The sequence below is a fragment of the Magnolia sinica genome, chromosome 1, assembly GCF_029962835.1.
Source record: "Magnolia sinica isolate HGM2019 chromosome 1, MsV1, whole genome shotgun sequence".
Classification (NCBI taxonomy): domain Eukaryota; kingdom Viridiplantae; phylum Streptophyta; class Magnoliopsida; order Magnoliales; family Magnoliaceae; genus Magnolia; species Magnolia sinica.
This window is the reverse complement of record NC_080573.1, coordinates 4,839,356-4,857,710: the sequence shown is the minus strand read 5'-3', so window position 1 is coordinate 4,857,710 and position 18,355 is coordinate 4,839,356. Positions and strand designations below refer to the sequence as shown.

At 40.1% G+C, this 18,355-nt stretch overlaps 1 protein-coding gene across 1 annotated transcript; it reads right to left on the bottom strand.

Moving 5' to 3' along the window:
- Positions 1-11,644: 11,644 nt before the first annotated feature.
- Positions 11,645-13,146, bottom strand: LOC131237289 (G-type lectin S-receptor-like serine/threonine-protein kinase At4g03230). The gene is made up of 3 exons (XM_058234991.1): positions 12,900-13,146; positions 12,119-12,269; positions 11,645-12,023 (listed from the first exon to the last, which is right to left on the bottom strand). Exons 1-3 carry the CDS (start codon positions 13,118-13,120, stop codon positions 11,715-11,717), a joined length of 681 nt encoding a protein of 226 aa, XP_058090974.1. The 5' UTR covers positions 13,121-13,146; the 3' UTR covers positions 11,645-11,714.
- Positions 13,147-18,355: the final 5,209 nt, after the last annotated feature.

Here is an 18,355-nt window from a genome sequence, read left to right as displayed (position 1 = left end):
GCTTTCGCCAAAAATCTCTCTTTTCCTTTGGAGGCTTCTTCACAAAGCTGTCCCTATTCAGTTAGCAGTCTAAGCAAGAAGTGTCTCCCTTGCCTCAAAATGTTTGTGTTGCACAGCCGGCACAGAACCATGCCCAGCGGCGGAATCCTTTTCTCATCTTTTTTTGGATGGACAGATTGCAAAGTCTGTTTGGAATTTCTTTGGTGTGCAGGCAAGGATCTCCATCATGTAGGCATTGACGGTGGAATCCAAAATCGTACAATGACCAAGCGCCTGTGCGGACAGGAGAATCCAGGGGAAGTATCATCTCCTCACTCCAGCTTTTATTTTGTGGGAACTCTGGCGGTCTGGGAATGGGGAATTTTTCGACGATAGATTGATGAATCACCGATCGGTCATTGCTAAAGTCTCCTGGTGGCTGGCGTGCACCAGGGAGGAGGTTGTCAGGAACAGGTTCTCCTATCGTCTCCAATTTGTGGATGGTCTAGGAAATACTTGTCCAATTCAAACGTCGCAAGCAGTCATACGATGGCAGAAACTGCCTATGGGCTGGGTAAAGGTAAATGTAGATGGATCCTTTAGAGAAAACTCGGGCTTAGCAGGGGGCTGCGGCGTTTGTAGAAACGACAGAGGAGATTTTATTTTCGATTTTGCTTATGGTTATGGTAATTCAATGACGAACTTTGGTGCTTAGTTCAGGGCAGTTCATGACGGAATTCTCTTGTGCTTGGAAAGAGGCTTCTCTCAAATCATCGTCAAGTCGGATTCAAATTTGGTGATTAAGGTTTTTAATGATGGAGCTCAGACTGGTGAGGTATGAAAAGGTTGGAGAACCCGTATATACAGGCTCCGGGGTCTCGCAATGGTAAATTTCTTAAACACCTTTAGGGAGGGGAACGGCACGGCTGACGCTCTGGCTCGGATGGGAAGCTTTCCCCAATCTCGGTTATATTTCTCGACTTCTGCTGATCTTCCTAGACAGGTGAGGGGAGTCCTTTTCTTGGACAAAGTGGGGCTAGGTGCGATAAGGGAGAGGAAGATTCCCTTCAATTTTTTGTAATTTTTCTGGTTGTTTTCTTTGTTTCGGCCTTTACAATAGGTCTTCCTTTGGACCTTTTTTTCGAGGAAGACCCAAAGATCTGTAATTTTGTCTAGATATGAATACTACAATCCTTAAAAAAAAAAAAATATGAAGAAAAAAAATGTTAAGTAATTATACTTAAAAGCACCATAAATAAATAAATAAAAAACAGCTATTAATACAATGATGTTTCTCTCTTTTATGAGAATATATGAAATTGCGGCAGTGCTGGTGGATAAATAGTCTTTATATATATATATATGTGGGAAAAGGTACTATGCGCTCGACCTCACGAGTCCGTCCCATGAGGTCGAGCTGTGTGGGCCCCACTGTGATGCGTTTTGAACATCTACCCCATCAGTCAGATGCACCATTCCATCGTGGGCCTAGGTCTCAAAAATCAAGTCAATCCGTGACTTGTGTGGGCCACACCACATACAGAAGTGGAGAGGGGCCGTGCACCATTAAAACATTCATAACCATTTTTTTGGGCCCACCAAGATGTGGTTTGCAAATCCAGCCCATCCATTATGTGTGTCCCACTTGGATGAGGGTTCAGACCAAGTTTCAGACGCAAGCAAATTTCAGGTGGGCCCCACCAAGTGCTTTTATATGTTTTAACGGTGTCTTCACATGATTTTAGATGGTATGGCCCAGCTGAGTTCCGTATACGGCTGATTTTTTGGATATCCCATAATTTAAAGGGGAACCATCAAATGCACGGTGTTGATGGTCGACACGCATCATGGTGGGGCCCACACAGCTCGACCTCACGAGAGGTCGAGCGCATAGTACCTTTTCCCTATATATATATATATATATATATATATATATAGAGAGAGAGAGAGAGAGAGAGAGAGAGAGAGAGAGAGAGAGAGAGAGAGAGAGAGAGAGAGCCTATAGGAACTTCCTGTGAGGTTGAGCTGTGTGGGCCCCACCATGATGTATGTCGAACATCAACACCGTGCATTTGATGGGGTCCCCTTTAAATTATAGGATATACCAAAAATCAGGTGGGCCATACCATCTAAAATTATGTGAAGACATGCCTAAAACATATAAAACCACTTGGTGGGGCCCACCTGAAATTTGGATGCGTCTAAAACTTGGTCTGACCCCTCATCCAAGTGGGACACACATAATGGATGGTCTGGATTTGTGAACCACATGTTGGTGGGCCCAACAAATGATTAAGAATGTTTTAATGGAGGGTAACCCCTCTCAACTTTTGTATGTGGTGTGGCCCATAAAAGTCACGGATTGACTTAATTTTTAAGCCTTAGGCCCACCATGGAATGGTGCATCTGACTGATGGGGTAGATATTCGACACGCATCACAGTGGGCCCACACAACTCGACCTCATGGGAAGTTTGCATGAGCTTGATCGCATAGAACCTTCTCTCTCTCTCTCTCTCTCTCTCTCTCTATATATATATATATATATATATATATATATATATATGATGATGATGATGATGATGATGATGATGATGATGATAGTTAGACTGCATAAATCTTAAAAATAGGGTTACGACACCTATCCTTATCTAGCAGCAAACTGCCTTTTGTAGGAGAAGGTAGTAAAATTACTTTATTTATTTATTTATTTTTATAGGGAAATGAGGTAGAGACACTAGAGATGAACAATTTTGATAGGAGAGTAATAGGGCTCACTTGGTGTATGTGTTTTAACTATGCCATCCATCCATTATGACATATTGATTCGAGGAAACATCTAAAAATGAGGTAGATTGAAGGCCCAAGTGAACCACACCTAGGGTGTACATTGAGTTGAGCTGAGCCACTAATTGACCTCAGCTCGAACTCGACTTGGCTCGATCCTTGAGCCTAATTGGCCAGCTCAGCTTGGTTTAGTTAGCAGCTCGGGCCAGTTCGAGCTAAGATCGAGCCGAGTTTGCCATTGCAACATTTTCATAAACACCTGGACTGCACCTTCAAAATCTCATTGCATTTAAGACAGCAACAATGGTTTTTTCTGGTATTTTATCAAACACCTTTTGAGTAACATACAAATCAAGAAAAAAAGGGTATTGGTTTCATATACATACCTTCCTTGCCACCAGCCACACTTCTTTGAGTCATTTCATCAAACACTTGGTGAGCAACATCAATATCAAAGTAACCGAGTCACCGAATTGGTTCGATCTGAGTTTGATTTGAGCAGGGTTGGATTCAAGTCGAGTCGAGCTAGGGTCAGCTCGAACTCGGCTCGAACTCATTTTTGAGCCCAAAAAATCAGCTCGACTTGGTTCGAACTCAGCTTCGAAGCAAGTCGAATCGAGTCGAGCGAGCTAACTGAGCTAGCTTGGTTCGTGTACACCTCTAACGACACCACATGAAGCAATGGTGATAATGACGCTTAGTGTTAAAACCTTCCTATGGCTCACCATGATGTTTATTTGCTATCCAATCTTCATAAGGTCACGTAAACCTAGATGAAGAGAAAACATAAATATTAGCTTGATCACAGAAAAATATTAGCTTGACTGATAACTTGTGGCCTGAGAAAGTTTTCAACCGCCGGCATTCAATACCCACTGCTTCCTTCAATGTGGTCCACTCGAGCCTTCCATTTACCTTTTTTTGGGCTCATGGCCATATGGATAAAACACATACATCATGGTAGGCCCCACGGAGCCCCTGGCTAGGTCCTGGTGGGGTAGTACAAAGTTCGCCCCTCCATGAATCCAAACAGGCTCAGAAATTTCCTCTCCTTTCGGTTGCAAGTCTGTCCCAAGCTAGGGTTAGCCTGGATAGATCTGCAGCTTGGTCCAAACGCCAGACTGGATTATTCTCAGGCCCGCGTTGATGGACGGGCCTTAGAAGAACAACCCAGCTAGACCGAGTCGAGCCAGCTCAAAAGACAACCTTTTTTGCACTGACCCGGTCTTTTGACTGAAGGTGCATGGAACTTTGAGGGCATTGTGGAAATTCAGGCAGGGTCTCAGTTTCCTCATATTTTTCAATTCCAAAGTGTCAATTTTCCAGGGCATACAGGAGATGAGTGGTTGAGATAAGGTGGTGGCCCACTTTTCCTAAAGAGATGTGGAAGTTTCTCAGGAGTGTTTGGGAAAGAATGTGAACGGGTCCAAATGACAATGACTACCGGCCAATGAAAGTGAAGGGAAAGTCTTAAGTGTGGAATCAAATACGAAATATAGTCTTTACTCCATGGATATATATAAATACTCAGCTCTGATTTTCTACAAGTGGGACCCATGGGTTGTGATGCTGACCGTTGATTTGTTGGTCTGATAGTGATACATCTTGCCCCATATTTTCCCTCAAGGGGAATTATTATGATAGAGTGGGCCACAAATCCGATTGGTTGGCTGAGATCTTTCAGTTGGGAGATTTTGGTGTCGTCGTACATCACTTTGGGGATTATCAGATCAGTGCCCTGGATAATAGGGGAGCAGATTAGATGTTACCCGGGTGACACTAACCGTGTGGGGCCCACTTTGATGTATGTGTTGTATATCCACATAATTTATCCACTTTTTTTTCGCAGATCATTTTAGGGCATGGCTCTAAAAAAATAAAGATGATCAAAATCTCAGGTGGACCATACTACAGAAACAGTGGTGATTGACTGTTAAAATTCATCCAGTTCTGTGTGACAAAATCAATCGGTTGGATGGCAAATAAACATTACCATGGTTCCTAGGAAAATTTTAACGGTGGGCATACAAGGACCACTGTTTCCTGTGGCATGGTCCACTTGAGATTTGGGTCTGCTTCATTTTCGGGGCCATGCACTAAAATGATCTGGAAAAACTGATAGACGGCGTGGATATAAAGAACATGCATCAAAGTAGGCCCCACGGTCAGGAAACATCCACTAATGTGTTACTAACACCTAATCCGCTCCGAATAAAAGCACCATGTGGCCCACTTGGATAGTCATGAGATTTTCTGGAATGAAAACCCCCCTCTTTCTTGGAGGTTTCTATGTTATTTACGATAACAAAGACCAAGAAATGCAGGCCATGGCCGGCAACGTTTGAAACTGGCTTTGCTTAGCCCACACGGATATCCAAGGTAGCTCGTGTACATGTCCACACACGTGCCAACATAAGACATTGGTGCAAGATCCAATCCTTTAATCAGTGGATTAACGTTATGCGGCTGCTCTTAGCCAAGATTGAGGTCGGTGTAATCGTTAGGTTGGCCACAGTTGACAAAACAAATGTAGGTCTGAAGTTTCCTGAGCGGTCATACTGTTTCTAACACTATGGCCCACCTGATGGATGGCTTGGATATTACACGTTTGTCTATGCTTGGACATGTGCTGGCGTTTAAGTGAGGGTCCAAATAGTGATGACGACAATGGATGGAGCGTATGCTAGTGTCCACATAGATCATAGGTTTCCAACCGTTGAATTTGCACCAGTAAACATTTTCTTTTTTAACCATCCGATGGCTATACTTGGATGGATAGATTATTCGATCATTGACGTTTCTGGGTGTACCACATTTAGAGCGGAGCCACGAATTGGACGGTTTGGATTGAGGTGGATATATCATATATGCCTCGTTGAGGAATCCGATACGTAGATATATATGACGCGCACCCAGCGCACATGCAGCTCACTGCAGGCTGTCCAAATTGTGGGCCCCACTATAGGTGGCCATTGCCAACATGATATTCCCTGGTGGCAGGAGCTGTGGGGCCCACCTTGATGTATGTGTTTTATATCATGTAGGCCATCCATTTTTCCGGCTCGTTTTAATGCCAGCGGGGATAACGACACCAACGGTTGAAACCTTCCTAGGGCCCACCGTGCCATTCAAACTGTTCAAAAGGTTACAGAGACTTGGACGAAGGGAAAGCACGAATATCATCTTGATACCAATCATCTGTGGCCCCCAGGAAGTTTTTAATGGTGGGCACTGAATAACCACTGTTTCCTAAGGTGTGGTACACTTGAGCTTTGAATCTCTTTATTTTTTTGTGGGTCATCACTAAAATGAACGGACAAAACGGATGGACCGTGTGGATGAAACATATACATCACGGTGGACCCCACATCACAGGATCACCAGGCAATCCACTTCCATTGCCAACATATTGCCCCCACGTAACGTCAACTAGCTCTTCCGATAATCAGAACCATCTGATCAATGGAACTTTGCCCGTTGAATGTGGAACGTTCCCATTCCATTCTAATGGCAACCTATCACGACGTCGTGCACGTCTGAGCAATGTTATTTTGGGCAATGCAAGGTCCACAATCGTACGGTCTGGATTGAATACGAGTACACCACACGTTCGACGAATACAAGTACACCTGTTCTGAATAAAGATTAACACATTATTATTATTATTTTATTTTTTATTTGTGTGTGCGTCATCCACTGTTTCTACCCCATTTCATATATCTTCTCCAGAGTATTGCAAATGAGACGTGCACATGTCCCCTACCACTATACAGGAGACATGAACATGCCACGATCCAAACCATCCAAACAGCTGGACAACCAATAGATAGGGAGAAGGAACAACCCGATAAGATGATCCCGAACATATCGAGAAACAGATGATTAAAAAATACCAATGGATTGTACACCAATCAGATGGTTAGGATTGTCCAATCAATTTGATTTTTGGGTTATATATGATTCATCCACCAGTGAGGCCAACAATTTAGACGGTTTGGATTAAGGTGCAAGCTTGTGGACCTCCACAATCTCAAAGAATACATTATAAACCATTAAAATATGAGTCATGTTGGGGGAAGAAGGATCCAATGGAATCAAAACCCTTGGTATTATATAGAAGCGGTCCTTAGAAAAACGGAGATGCATCATCCGACAAGATCTGTCACGTTGGAGAAGAAAAATTCAGAGAACCTAACTTTACACATACCCATGCAAGGAATGCTCCTGCCTTTTTGTTTTTTTTTAAAAAAATTTAAAAATTTAAATTTAAATTTTTAATTTTTAAAAATTATTTTATTATTATTATTTGAAGATGGGTTTTTATCATATAACTGCCATATATTTTGCCGGAATTTCGGAGTAAGTGCCTGTAGTTTTACCATTTCAAAATGAAGGCTATCCTTTGGGGTGAGAAAAGCAGATTTGGCCCTGAACAGCAAAAACAAAGACGGATGCAAAGGATATAAAAATGATACCGAAGATTGGGTCGAGCCGACAAAATTTACAGAGTTTGATTGGATCATGTGCTGATGTGAGAGATAAGATGGATGCAAACCATGTTCGAAAGGACAAGGATTAGGTAATGATTCCTTCACCACCCTTTTATTGGAAACGGATTGGATACTCCCCCTGGCACCAGCCAATGGCTGGTGGTCAGTGCTCTCTGGGGCCCGCCATGGTGTATTTGTTTCATCCATGCCGTCCATCTATTTTTAAAGATCATTTTAAGATTCGAGACAAAAAATGAGATATATCCCAATCTCAATTGGACCACATTACAAGGAACAGTGTTTAATGAGCGTCGACCATTAAAAACATTTTGGGGGCCATAAAAGTTTTGGATCAAGCTAATTTTTGTTTTTTTTCTTCATCTGGGCTTGTATGATCTAATCAACAGATTGGATGTCAAATAAACAGTACAGTGGGCCTTAGGAGGATATTAATGGTGGATATCCAATCATTATTGTTTTCATGTGGTGTGGTCCACCTGAGGTTTATATACCTCTCAGTTTTGGGATCAAGCACTAAAATTATCTTTAAAAATGGATGAACAGAATGGATGAAACACATACATCATGTTGGGGCTCACAGAGCACCAACCACCAGCCCCGGGGTTGGTGTCATGGGGAGTAGCCAATCCGTTTCCCCTTTTATTGGAGCGTGGCATCATTGTCTATTTTGCCACCCTGATGTATGTGCCTTACATCCGCACTAACTATCTATTTTGATGGCGCATTTTAAGGCATGCTCCTACAAGTGAAGGAGATTAGAATCTTAGGTGAACTACACCACATGAAATGGTGGTTATTGAATACCAGCTATTTAAAACTTCTTGGGGCCACTGAATGTTTATTTGCCATCCAACATATTTATAAGCAAAGACTTCAATGACAGGATCACACAAATATAACTTGATTCAAAAATTTGATGGCGCAAAAAGTTTTTGATCATTTCTATGGCATGATCTATTGAGATTTGGATATGCTTCATTTATAGGATCATGCCCTAAGTGAGCTGTCGAGAGTGGATGTAATGTACATGCACCAAGAAACATCAAGGTAAGCCCCGTAGTTAGGGATCAGCCCAACTCTTTGATTTGGGGAACCACAGCTGCACCTTTTATTGAGGTCTGAAGACTTTGTGGGGTTCATTGGGAATTGAATGCATATATATAGTTGCAAACTTCTCAAGAGTCACAAAAGTTTTGGATGAAACTGGTAGTTTTGTTTTCCATTCATACGAGCATGTATAACCTTACGAACAGGTTGGATGACAAATAAACATCACTACCAGCTTGAGGAAGGTTTCAATAGAGGATATCATTATCCCCATAGTTTCCTATGGTGTGGTTCTCTAAGCTTAGGATATGCTTCAATTTTGGGCTCATGCCCTAAAATAAGCTAAAAAAGGTTAAACGTGATGGATAAAACAACATCATAGCAGGCTCTATAGAGTCTTCACACTATGAGTGCCTCACTACACAATCAGCATTGGTTTAAAAGTGATGACCCAATAAACATTTGATTTAATAGGCCACATGTGCTTTTATTATAGATGGGCCTTACATAGGGAATGCTTAAAAGTTTTTAGGTCTGAATAACGTGCCTATCTCTAAAAGCAGCACGTGGTCTGATCAAATTTGGCTGAATCTCTACAAGCAGCCCATGGTTTAATCAAATTCAGCCACATCATACACCACCAAACACCATTGCGGACAGCAGCATGTGGCCTTATGACCACCACACAATTTGAGTCCTGTTATGATGTAGAGCGGGTCATAGGCAGTTTCATGGCCAAGATGGATCAGAAAAGGCCCGGTCAACGATAGAAGTGATCCAGACCGTCGGACCTTAAATCGGGCGTATCTCGCAATCTGGAATGAGTTACTTAACGTAAAATATATGATTTTGGGGTAGAACGAGCTATTTTAGCCAACCAACCCTGCTATGCCGGGTTGCGCAACCTGGAATTGTGAAAAACCCCTGGATCGATGGTCGTTTCCCTGCTTTAATTTCGTTTTTACTATAAATAGTAAGTTTTTGTTTGATTATAACTCTTCATTCGTCGGGCTTTAAGAGTTGCGTCCAACGTGAAAAGAGCTTAGAATAATTAGGAGGACGGTTTGGTGAAGCCAAATAGGACACTTATTATTTTTGGCCGAAAACCTTGTGCACTAGTAGACATCACAACCGTCTACTATTTATAGTAAGTCGCAGATTCTAGGAGTTTTAGTTGTAGTTTGATTCTGATTTCTTTCCCATTGCTTGGTACCCCTATTTAAAGAGTTGTGAACTTGTTTTTAGTTATCAATTAATCAATTTTGAATTTATTAAGAATTTATTTCTATTTTCTGCTTTCTTTCCTCGTGGATTTGAGAAGTCTTTGTGAGGAGTCCAGAGAAGCTCCATGAATTCGGAGTAGTTATCCTCATCACGTTCATCCTTGCGTCATGTTAAAAGTATTGAAAAATGATGATTTTACCATTATTGTTGTTTTGGAGATGGGGCGTTAAGTGGGCCCACTGTACATGTGGCACTGTACAGCTGGAGATCAGTATACACGGGGCATTGTACACGTAATATCACTCGTTTTATGCAAGATAATCAATGTGGGCCATGTTATCTATCCACATTTGTATAATAACATTCATTTTTATCCTCAAACACTTGTGGATCACCTACAATTTGAGCCCCTTTTATGTTTGTGCCGAGCGGATACATTGCCTTCATGATGAATGGGGTCCATCCGCCACGATGGCACATGCAGACATTGAGAAGTGGCCACATGGAACTACCCTAATCTCCGCATTACATGGCCCATTTCAAGGGTTAGGAGGGATCAAGAGCGTCAATTTATGGAGAACGCAATGCTACATTAGTGGCAGTACTGAAAGAAAAATCCCAAGTTAAAGGGAAAGCATAGAACAATGACGTCCGTGAAACAATCTTTCCTCTTCTATCTGGTTCATCGACCAGTGGGGCCCACCCAGTGAATGATTGTAGTATGTGTATGAGCCATATATGTACGGTGGGTGATCAACCTGGTAACAAATTGAGGTGTTTGGGTAGGTAACCAGTTCATTGGTTCAAATATGAGCCGGGAAACTGATGGACAGAGCAGATGTCATACAAACATCATGATGGTTCTACAGTCTGATGGTCATCATGATATACTATAACAACGGTTATGGAAAAAAAAATTGATCTATACTATATAAATTTTATTAAAAAACAAAAAGGTAATAGAAATGGTTACAACCCATAAAGGTTGATTGGGACTATCATTAATGTTGGTGACTTTGGCCAATTAATCTGGATTTTACTCAATATATTTTAACCATCCATTTGTGGACCATTGATTAGACGGATATCATGGTTTGGTCACCTTAGCTTTTAGAGTTTGTGGCCCACCCACTCAATTATCCACTACATCAACGGTCTAGTTACTGTAAGCACATGCCATATATACTTGGTGGGTGGAAAATCCAATGTCACATTAATCAACTTATTTTGTTTATTATGTAAAGAAAAAGAAGTGGTTTTGAGGTGAGTTAATGGGTTTGGCTAGCATTTCGGTGTGAGTTAATGTTTAGTTGACTAAAAAGCATTAAAATACATTTAATACATATGGCGGTATTTTTTTTTTTGGAATTAATTAAACAAACAACTATGTATTTACTGGTAAAACATTTATAAAATGGGGACTACTTCAAATTGAAAAACTGAGTCAGTCGTTCAAGGCACATTTTATTGCCTGAAGGTGGCCTGCTAGCCCCATATGCTTGGTTTGGAATATTGTCTGAGATAGCTTGGTTTTAGTTAGCCCTAAGACAGAGCCGGGAACGAAATGGGCCAAAATGAAACGAGTTAGGGTGACACATTTGCTTTTTGGTCTCCGGAAGACTTGCACTCGAAAATTGCTATTTTGAGCCGCTACCAAGCATGAAGCATGGTGTTGATTATCTGGTCAAAATATAAGAATAGCCATAAATGTAAGGAAATAATTGGTGTGTGGCAAGACTTTTAAACCTTCTCTTCCTCATGTAAATATTGAAATAAAAAGAAAGTAAAAATAAAAAAATAAAAAAATGTGCAAACCACATCATAAAAATTTATATTGTTTTCTCTTGGTATATATGTCCAAGGATTCATACCAATCAACTATGTTGGCAATGGACGAATCAGGTCCTGGATTGAATGCTCGGATACTCCGAAAATCTTTTTAAAGAAGAGAGATGCAAAAATGGTAATGGAGAATATTGAGTTGCCTAATGCTAATTTAGGGTCTTAGCTGATATATATATGGCTAGGATGTGCTGTACATGTGGCAGGTGTGCTCATGTGAATAATCACAAACCTCCAACCACCAAAACTATCCAATCTAAACAACATACCTGAACCGGGCCTATTCAAAATCGGATTGTGTACTTGACTTGAGCTTTCACTGCTGCTACCGGGCGTTTACGATGGAAACCGTTACCTCATTTACGGAACAAGATCCTGTCTCAGTGGTCGACGTGGACCTATTCTCATTGCTGTTTCTACGCAACGAAAGCGCAGGATTCTTGGGTGTGGGCATGTTGGTGTCATTAGCAAGCATGAAAACAACTGATGACATTGTGGGCCTCTCCATTGCACTCTCCTGCACACACAAGAGGCCCACCTGGATGCATCTCAACACCTCATCTGGATTGCAGGAATTGCTCATCGATGAATCCAACAGCTCTAAACCTCTCCCTTGTATCCATAGCTCCCATACCTGAAATGGTTCCAATAACATGATCACAGTATACAATGAATAAGAAAAAAAATGGTACAAAAAGATTAAAAACTTGAAAGATTACATTTACTTACATTTCCTATTAAGTTTGAAGATGGATCGTTGGTGTAGTAACCACTGTTCTTCTTTCCACTAATGATCTCTAACAATAATACTCCAAAGCTAAAAACATCTGATTTTGCCGAGAAAAGTCCGTCCAGCGCATACTCTGGAGACATATAACCACTGCATTTCACAGACCAATGTAAGTGTTTAGGGCAACTAAAGATCGTTAATCACTCACTAAAACAGATGATGTGTGGTGTGAGGGTAGAAAATGGGCCACACATGGCCCTCACCCAGGCATTCCAAGCCATCCACGAGCTAAAGACTAGTCCAAGCCCAGCCCACCCCAGACTAGGACCTAAGGATTCAGGCCCATCCCATCATGATTTTTTTTTTTTGAACTGGAATATATATATATATATATATATATATATATATATATATATATATATATATATATATATATATATATATATATGGAAAACCATGTACAGCCTACACACCTCATTTCGGGCTACCCGAGGGAGTAAAAATCTCCGGGGGAAGCGTATCATATAGAAAAACTAAAAACTGAAAACAAAAATGAGAATCAGCAGGACGCCATTAGGCTCGCGGCTTCATCTCTCTAATGTTGCCTATAGACCCACTTTGTCCAAGAAGATAAGCCCCCTAATGTGGATGGGGAGCTCAGCTGCGTTCTTGGAAAGAGAGATCTGATGCTCGGCCCCCATTCTGGCTAGACTGGGTTTTATGTCGAGCTGAGTTTTCAAGTTTTTAAACTATTATGATGGATAGTGTGAGTATAGTTACATTGTTCCAACCACTCTGTTGGTATTTGCTTGAGTTTGATCTCCACCAAATATTCTTGCTGTCCCGAAATCGGAAATTTTGGGATTCATATTGGCATCTAACAAAACATTGCTGGCCTTCAGATCCCTGTGGATGATTCTCAGTCTGGAATCTTGATGAAGATAAAGAACCCCTCGAGCAATCCCGATGATAATGTCGAAGCGCTTCTCCCAATCCAACATAACACGCCTTGTTCGATCTGCTCAAAGTTCACATAAAGATAGATAGTCAGGCTCAAGTTAGTAAGTCATGGATGGGTGTGATTGGTGACCATTCACACCCACCTGCTGATTTCTTGGTGACTCAACTTGAAATTTCATCGACATGAGTCGACTCAGACCGAATTTCGAGTCTAGCCAACAAGTTGTAAAACTATCTTAACACCCACGGGGACGCCCATGTCCATGGATCTTCAGATCATAGACATAGACTTCAATGAATGTTGATATTCTGCGTTTGGATGATAGAGGGGAAATTTTATATTTGGGTTATCATGTAACATAGGTGCATTCGATCACTAGATGATGTCTAGGCCTTGACATAATTCACCAAGGCACTCCCTAAACAAATTTTTGTCATCTTCAAGAGATGTTGGGAGTAATTCATAAAGTGCATTAAGGGGGAGTGTTGAATTAATGGACTTTTGTGAAAAGGTTCATGTCTCTTTGTTGAAGAGCCACATGTCCCTTCGTTGAAAAGGTTCATGCCTCTTTGTTGAAGAGCCACATGTCCCTTCGTTGAAAAGGTTCATGTCTCTTTGTTGAAGAGTCATGTCCCTTAGTTTTTTTTTTTTTTTTTAAATTATTTTTTTATGCTATAAGTATGTGTATGGATTTGATTTTCATATATGAAGAAGTACTACAACAAAAATTAGTTTTCTCCTATTCCCTTCTAAGTTATTTTTACTAAGTAAAAAGGCTACAATAGCCTACAAAGTGGTATCAGAGCCACGTATCGGGTCTTGACAAGGTGTTAGAAGGGGAGAACTTTGATCATTGGAGCATTAAAATGAAAACCTTGTTCCAATCTCAAGGGCTATGGGAGATTGTTGAAATTGGTTATCCAACTACAACCGATCTCACATCCATACAACAAGAACAACTGAAGGAGAATAAGAAAAAAGTTGTGAAGGCCCTCTTCTTCATCCAACAAAGTGTCTCTGATTCTATCTTCTCTAGAATCATTCCATCTCAAACTCCAAAGCAAGCTTGGGATACTTTACAACAGGAGTTCAAAGGTACGTCTAAAGTGATTACCATCAAGTTACAAACTCTACGGAGGGAGTATGAAAATCTGAAAATGAAAGACTCGGAAAAGATGAAAGATTATCTTTCACGAGTGATTGAAATAGTGAATCAGATTAGGATCTATGGAGATTCTATTTCTGATGAAAAGGTGGTTCAGAAGCTTTTAGTAAACCTCTCTGCAAAATATGATGCAACTGTTGCTGCAATAGAGGAATATAAGGGCCTTTCAACCTTATTAGTGGTTGAGTTGATGGGCTCTTTAGAATTACATGAACAAAGATTGTTGAGGCATGAAGAAAAATCAGTTGAAAGTGCGTTTCAAACAAAACTTTCAATTGGTTCACAAAGTTCTTCCGAGAAGACACAAGTTGGTCCCGAAAAGAATCAAGACAATTACAAGAAAGGTGGAAAATCGATGCAAGGGAAATGACAAAATCAAAACAAAGGTAAAAATTCAAATCTTACCTGCGACTTTTGCAAAAAGACTGGCCATATTGAAAGTAAGTGCTGGAATTGAGGCAAACCTTAGTGTTTTAACTGTAAAAAGTTTGGACACATAAAGAAGGATTGTCGTTTCAAGGGCAATCAGCATGCTACAAACTTCTCTGAAGAAAAAGTTGAAGAAAACATGTTTTTTGCATGTCAGTACTCACTCACTCAAACTGAAGACATATGGTACTTGGACAGTGGATGCAACAATCATATGACAAGTGATGATCGGATATTCACAAATATCAACTCATCCGTCAGATCTCAAGTCCGTATGGGAAATGGTGCTATTGTGGAAGCAAATGGAAATGGGACAATTGCCATTAAAACCAAGAAAGGGGTCAAGTATATAAAAGATGTTTTACTTGTTCCTGACTTGGATCAAAACTTGCTAAGTGTTGGGCAACTTGTTCAAAATGGGCACTCTATATTCTTTGAAAATGATTCTTGCATTATCTATGACAAGAATGACACAAATCAAGTGATTGCTAAGGTGAATATGGAGAAATATCGTAATTTTCCTATTAAGTTACGATATTCGATCGATTGTGCACGGAAAGTCGAGACACTTGATGAATCTTGGCTTTGGCATAAAAGACTGGGGTATTTGAGCTTTCATGGATTGAAGTTGATGGATCATAAGAATTTGGTAGATAGTTTACCGTCTATCAAAATTAAAAATGACATTTGCTTGGGTTGTGCATTGGGAAAGCATCATCGTGCACCTTTCTCAAGAACCACATGTTCACCCTTGGAGTTGATCGACACTGATATTTGTGGAAAAATGCAAACTCCATCACTTAGTGAAAGCTTGTATTTTATCATCTTTGTTGATGATTATATAAGAATGATGTGGGTGTACTTCATAAAGCAAAAGTCAGAAGCTCTTTCAATCTTCAAGGGATTCGAATCATAAGTTGAGAAACAAAGTGGTCTCAAAATCAAGATGCTGAAAAGTGATCGTGGCGGCAAGTATGTCTCTAACGAATTTGACACATATTGTGAAGAGGAAGGAATCGAGAGGCAACTGACTGTTGCTTACACACCTCAACACAACGATGTTGCAGAACGGAAGAATAGAACAATTGTTGAAATGACTTGTTCTATGTTGAAGGAGAAAGGCATCCCAAATACTTTTTGGGTTGAAGCTGTGTCTACAGCCGTTTACTTGCTTAATCAAAGTCTTACAAAAGTTGTGGATTGGAAAACACCGATTGAAGCATGGTCAGGTCACAAGCCTTCTATAAAACATCTCAAAATTTTCGGTTGCATTTGTTATGTTCATATTCCATCTCAAAAGCATCAAAAACTTGATGAAAAATCTGAAATTTGTATTTTCATTGGTTATAGTACTTCATCGAAAGGTTATTGAGTATATAACCTTGAGACGGGGAAGCTAATGATTAGTTGAGATGCTTTGTTGAGTGAAAATATAGGACGGGATTGGAAAAAGAAAAATATATAAGAACAAGCCGTTCTTATATAAGAAGATGAACCGAAAAGCACTCAAGATGTGGAAGAAGAAACAGAAGCAGAAAATGATGAAGAAGATTATGGACCCACAACTCCATTCTCTTCACCAGAAGCTACTCCATCCGCATCATCAAGTTCTCCATCAACAACTTCAAGTATTTCATCTGAATCGCCCCCGAGAAAAATGAAGAGTCTGAGAGACATCTACGAGCGTTGCAATTTTTCGATTGTAGAAATGGAAAGCTTTGAAGTTGTAGCTCGAGAAGACAATTGGGTGAAAGCTATGGAAGAGGAAATTTGCATGATCGAGAAGAACTCTACTTGGGAGTTAGTTGATTGTTCAAGCGGCAAAGATGTTGTTGGAGTAAAATGGGTTTACAAGTCTAAACTCAATTTAGATGAATCAATCCAAAAATATAAGGCAAGGCTCGTTGCAAAAGGTTTTCACAACAACCAGGCATCAATTATAATGAAACCTTTGCACCGTTGCTCGATTGGAAACTATACGAACCCTCATTGCACTTACAGCTCAAAGGAAGTGGTCTATTTTTCAGCTTGCTGTCAAATCAGCCTTCTTGAATGGTGTTATCGATGAAGAAATTTATGTTGTTCAACCACAAGGATTTGTGGTGGAGGGTAAAGAAGATAAAGTCTATCGGTTGAAGAAAGCGTTGTATGGACTAAAGCAAGTGCCGCGTGATTGGTATAGCCAAATCGATGGTTATTTTGCCAAGAATAAGTTTCATCGGAGCAAGTGTGAGCCTACCTTATATGTCAAGACTGAAGTTACATCTATTCTCATCGTATCATTGTATGTTGACGATTTGATACTCATGGGAAATGATTATGGTATGCTTCATCAGTTCAAACTCGATATGATGAAGACATATGAGATGAATGATCTTAGCATGATGCGTTATCTTTTGGGAATAGAAGTTTCTCAAGATGAAAATGAAATCTTCATTTCTCAAAAAAGGTATGCTGAATCTATTCTTGCAAAATTCAACATGGAAGGATGCAACCCAGTTACTACTCCTCTTGTAATAAATGAGAAGCTGATAAAAGATGATGGTTCAAAAAAGGTGGATGAATCATTGTACAGAAGTATCGTTGGAAGCCTCTTGTATCTCACTACTACTAGGCTTAATATTATGTTTGCTACGAGTTTACTCTTGAGATTTATGAATTGTCCAAAGCAAACTCAGTTAGGAGTTGCAAAAAGGGTGTTACGATACATCCAAGGATCGTTGGATTATGGAATCATGTATACTCCTATTCCAAACACAAAATTGGTAGGATATATAGATAGTGATTGGGCAGGATCCATATATGATATGAAAAGCACATCGGCATATACTTTCTCTCTTGGATCCAGGAAAATTTCTTGGGCGTCGAAGAAACAAAGTACCATTGCTCAATCTACAGCAGAAGCAGAGTATGTGGCGGCATCTCTTGCAGTTTCTCAAGCAATATGGTTACGAAGAATTCTTGAAGATATTGGGGAAAAGCAAAATGAAGGAACTACTATATATTGCGACAACATGTCAACCATTTAAATTGCAAAAAATTCAGTATATCATAACAAGACGAAGCATATTGTGATCAAGCATCACTTCATCCACGAAGTTATTGAGAGTAGCGAGATCGAGTTGAAGTATTGCAAGACGAAAGAACAAATGGCTGACATATTAACCAAGGCACTCCCTAAAGAAAGTTTTTGTCACCTTCCAGAAATGTCGGGAGTAATTCAGAAAGTGCATTAAGGGGGAGTGTTGAATTATTGCACTTTTGTGAAAAGGTTCATGTCTCTTTATTGAAGAGTCACATGTCCCTTAGTTAAAAAGGTTCATGTCTCTTTGTTGAAGAGTCACATGTCCCTTAGTTGAAAAGGTTCATGTCTCTTTGTTGAAGAGCCACATGTCCCTTAGTTGAAAAGGTTCATGTTTCTTTGTTGAAGAGTCATGTCCCTTACTTTTTTTTTTTTTTTTTATATGCTATGGATTTCATTTTCATATATGAAGAAGTACTACACCAAAAATTCAATTTTTATGGTGAAGCTTCCCACCCATCCAAATGGCGCTCAAGCGAAGTATCATTTTTTTAAAAACATTTTATTCATATTCAGTTTTATGATTTTACTATAACTATTTGATTCATTCCATTAATTTATAATTTCGTTTCCCCCTCACAAAAGAATGAAAAAAGAAA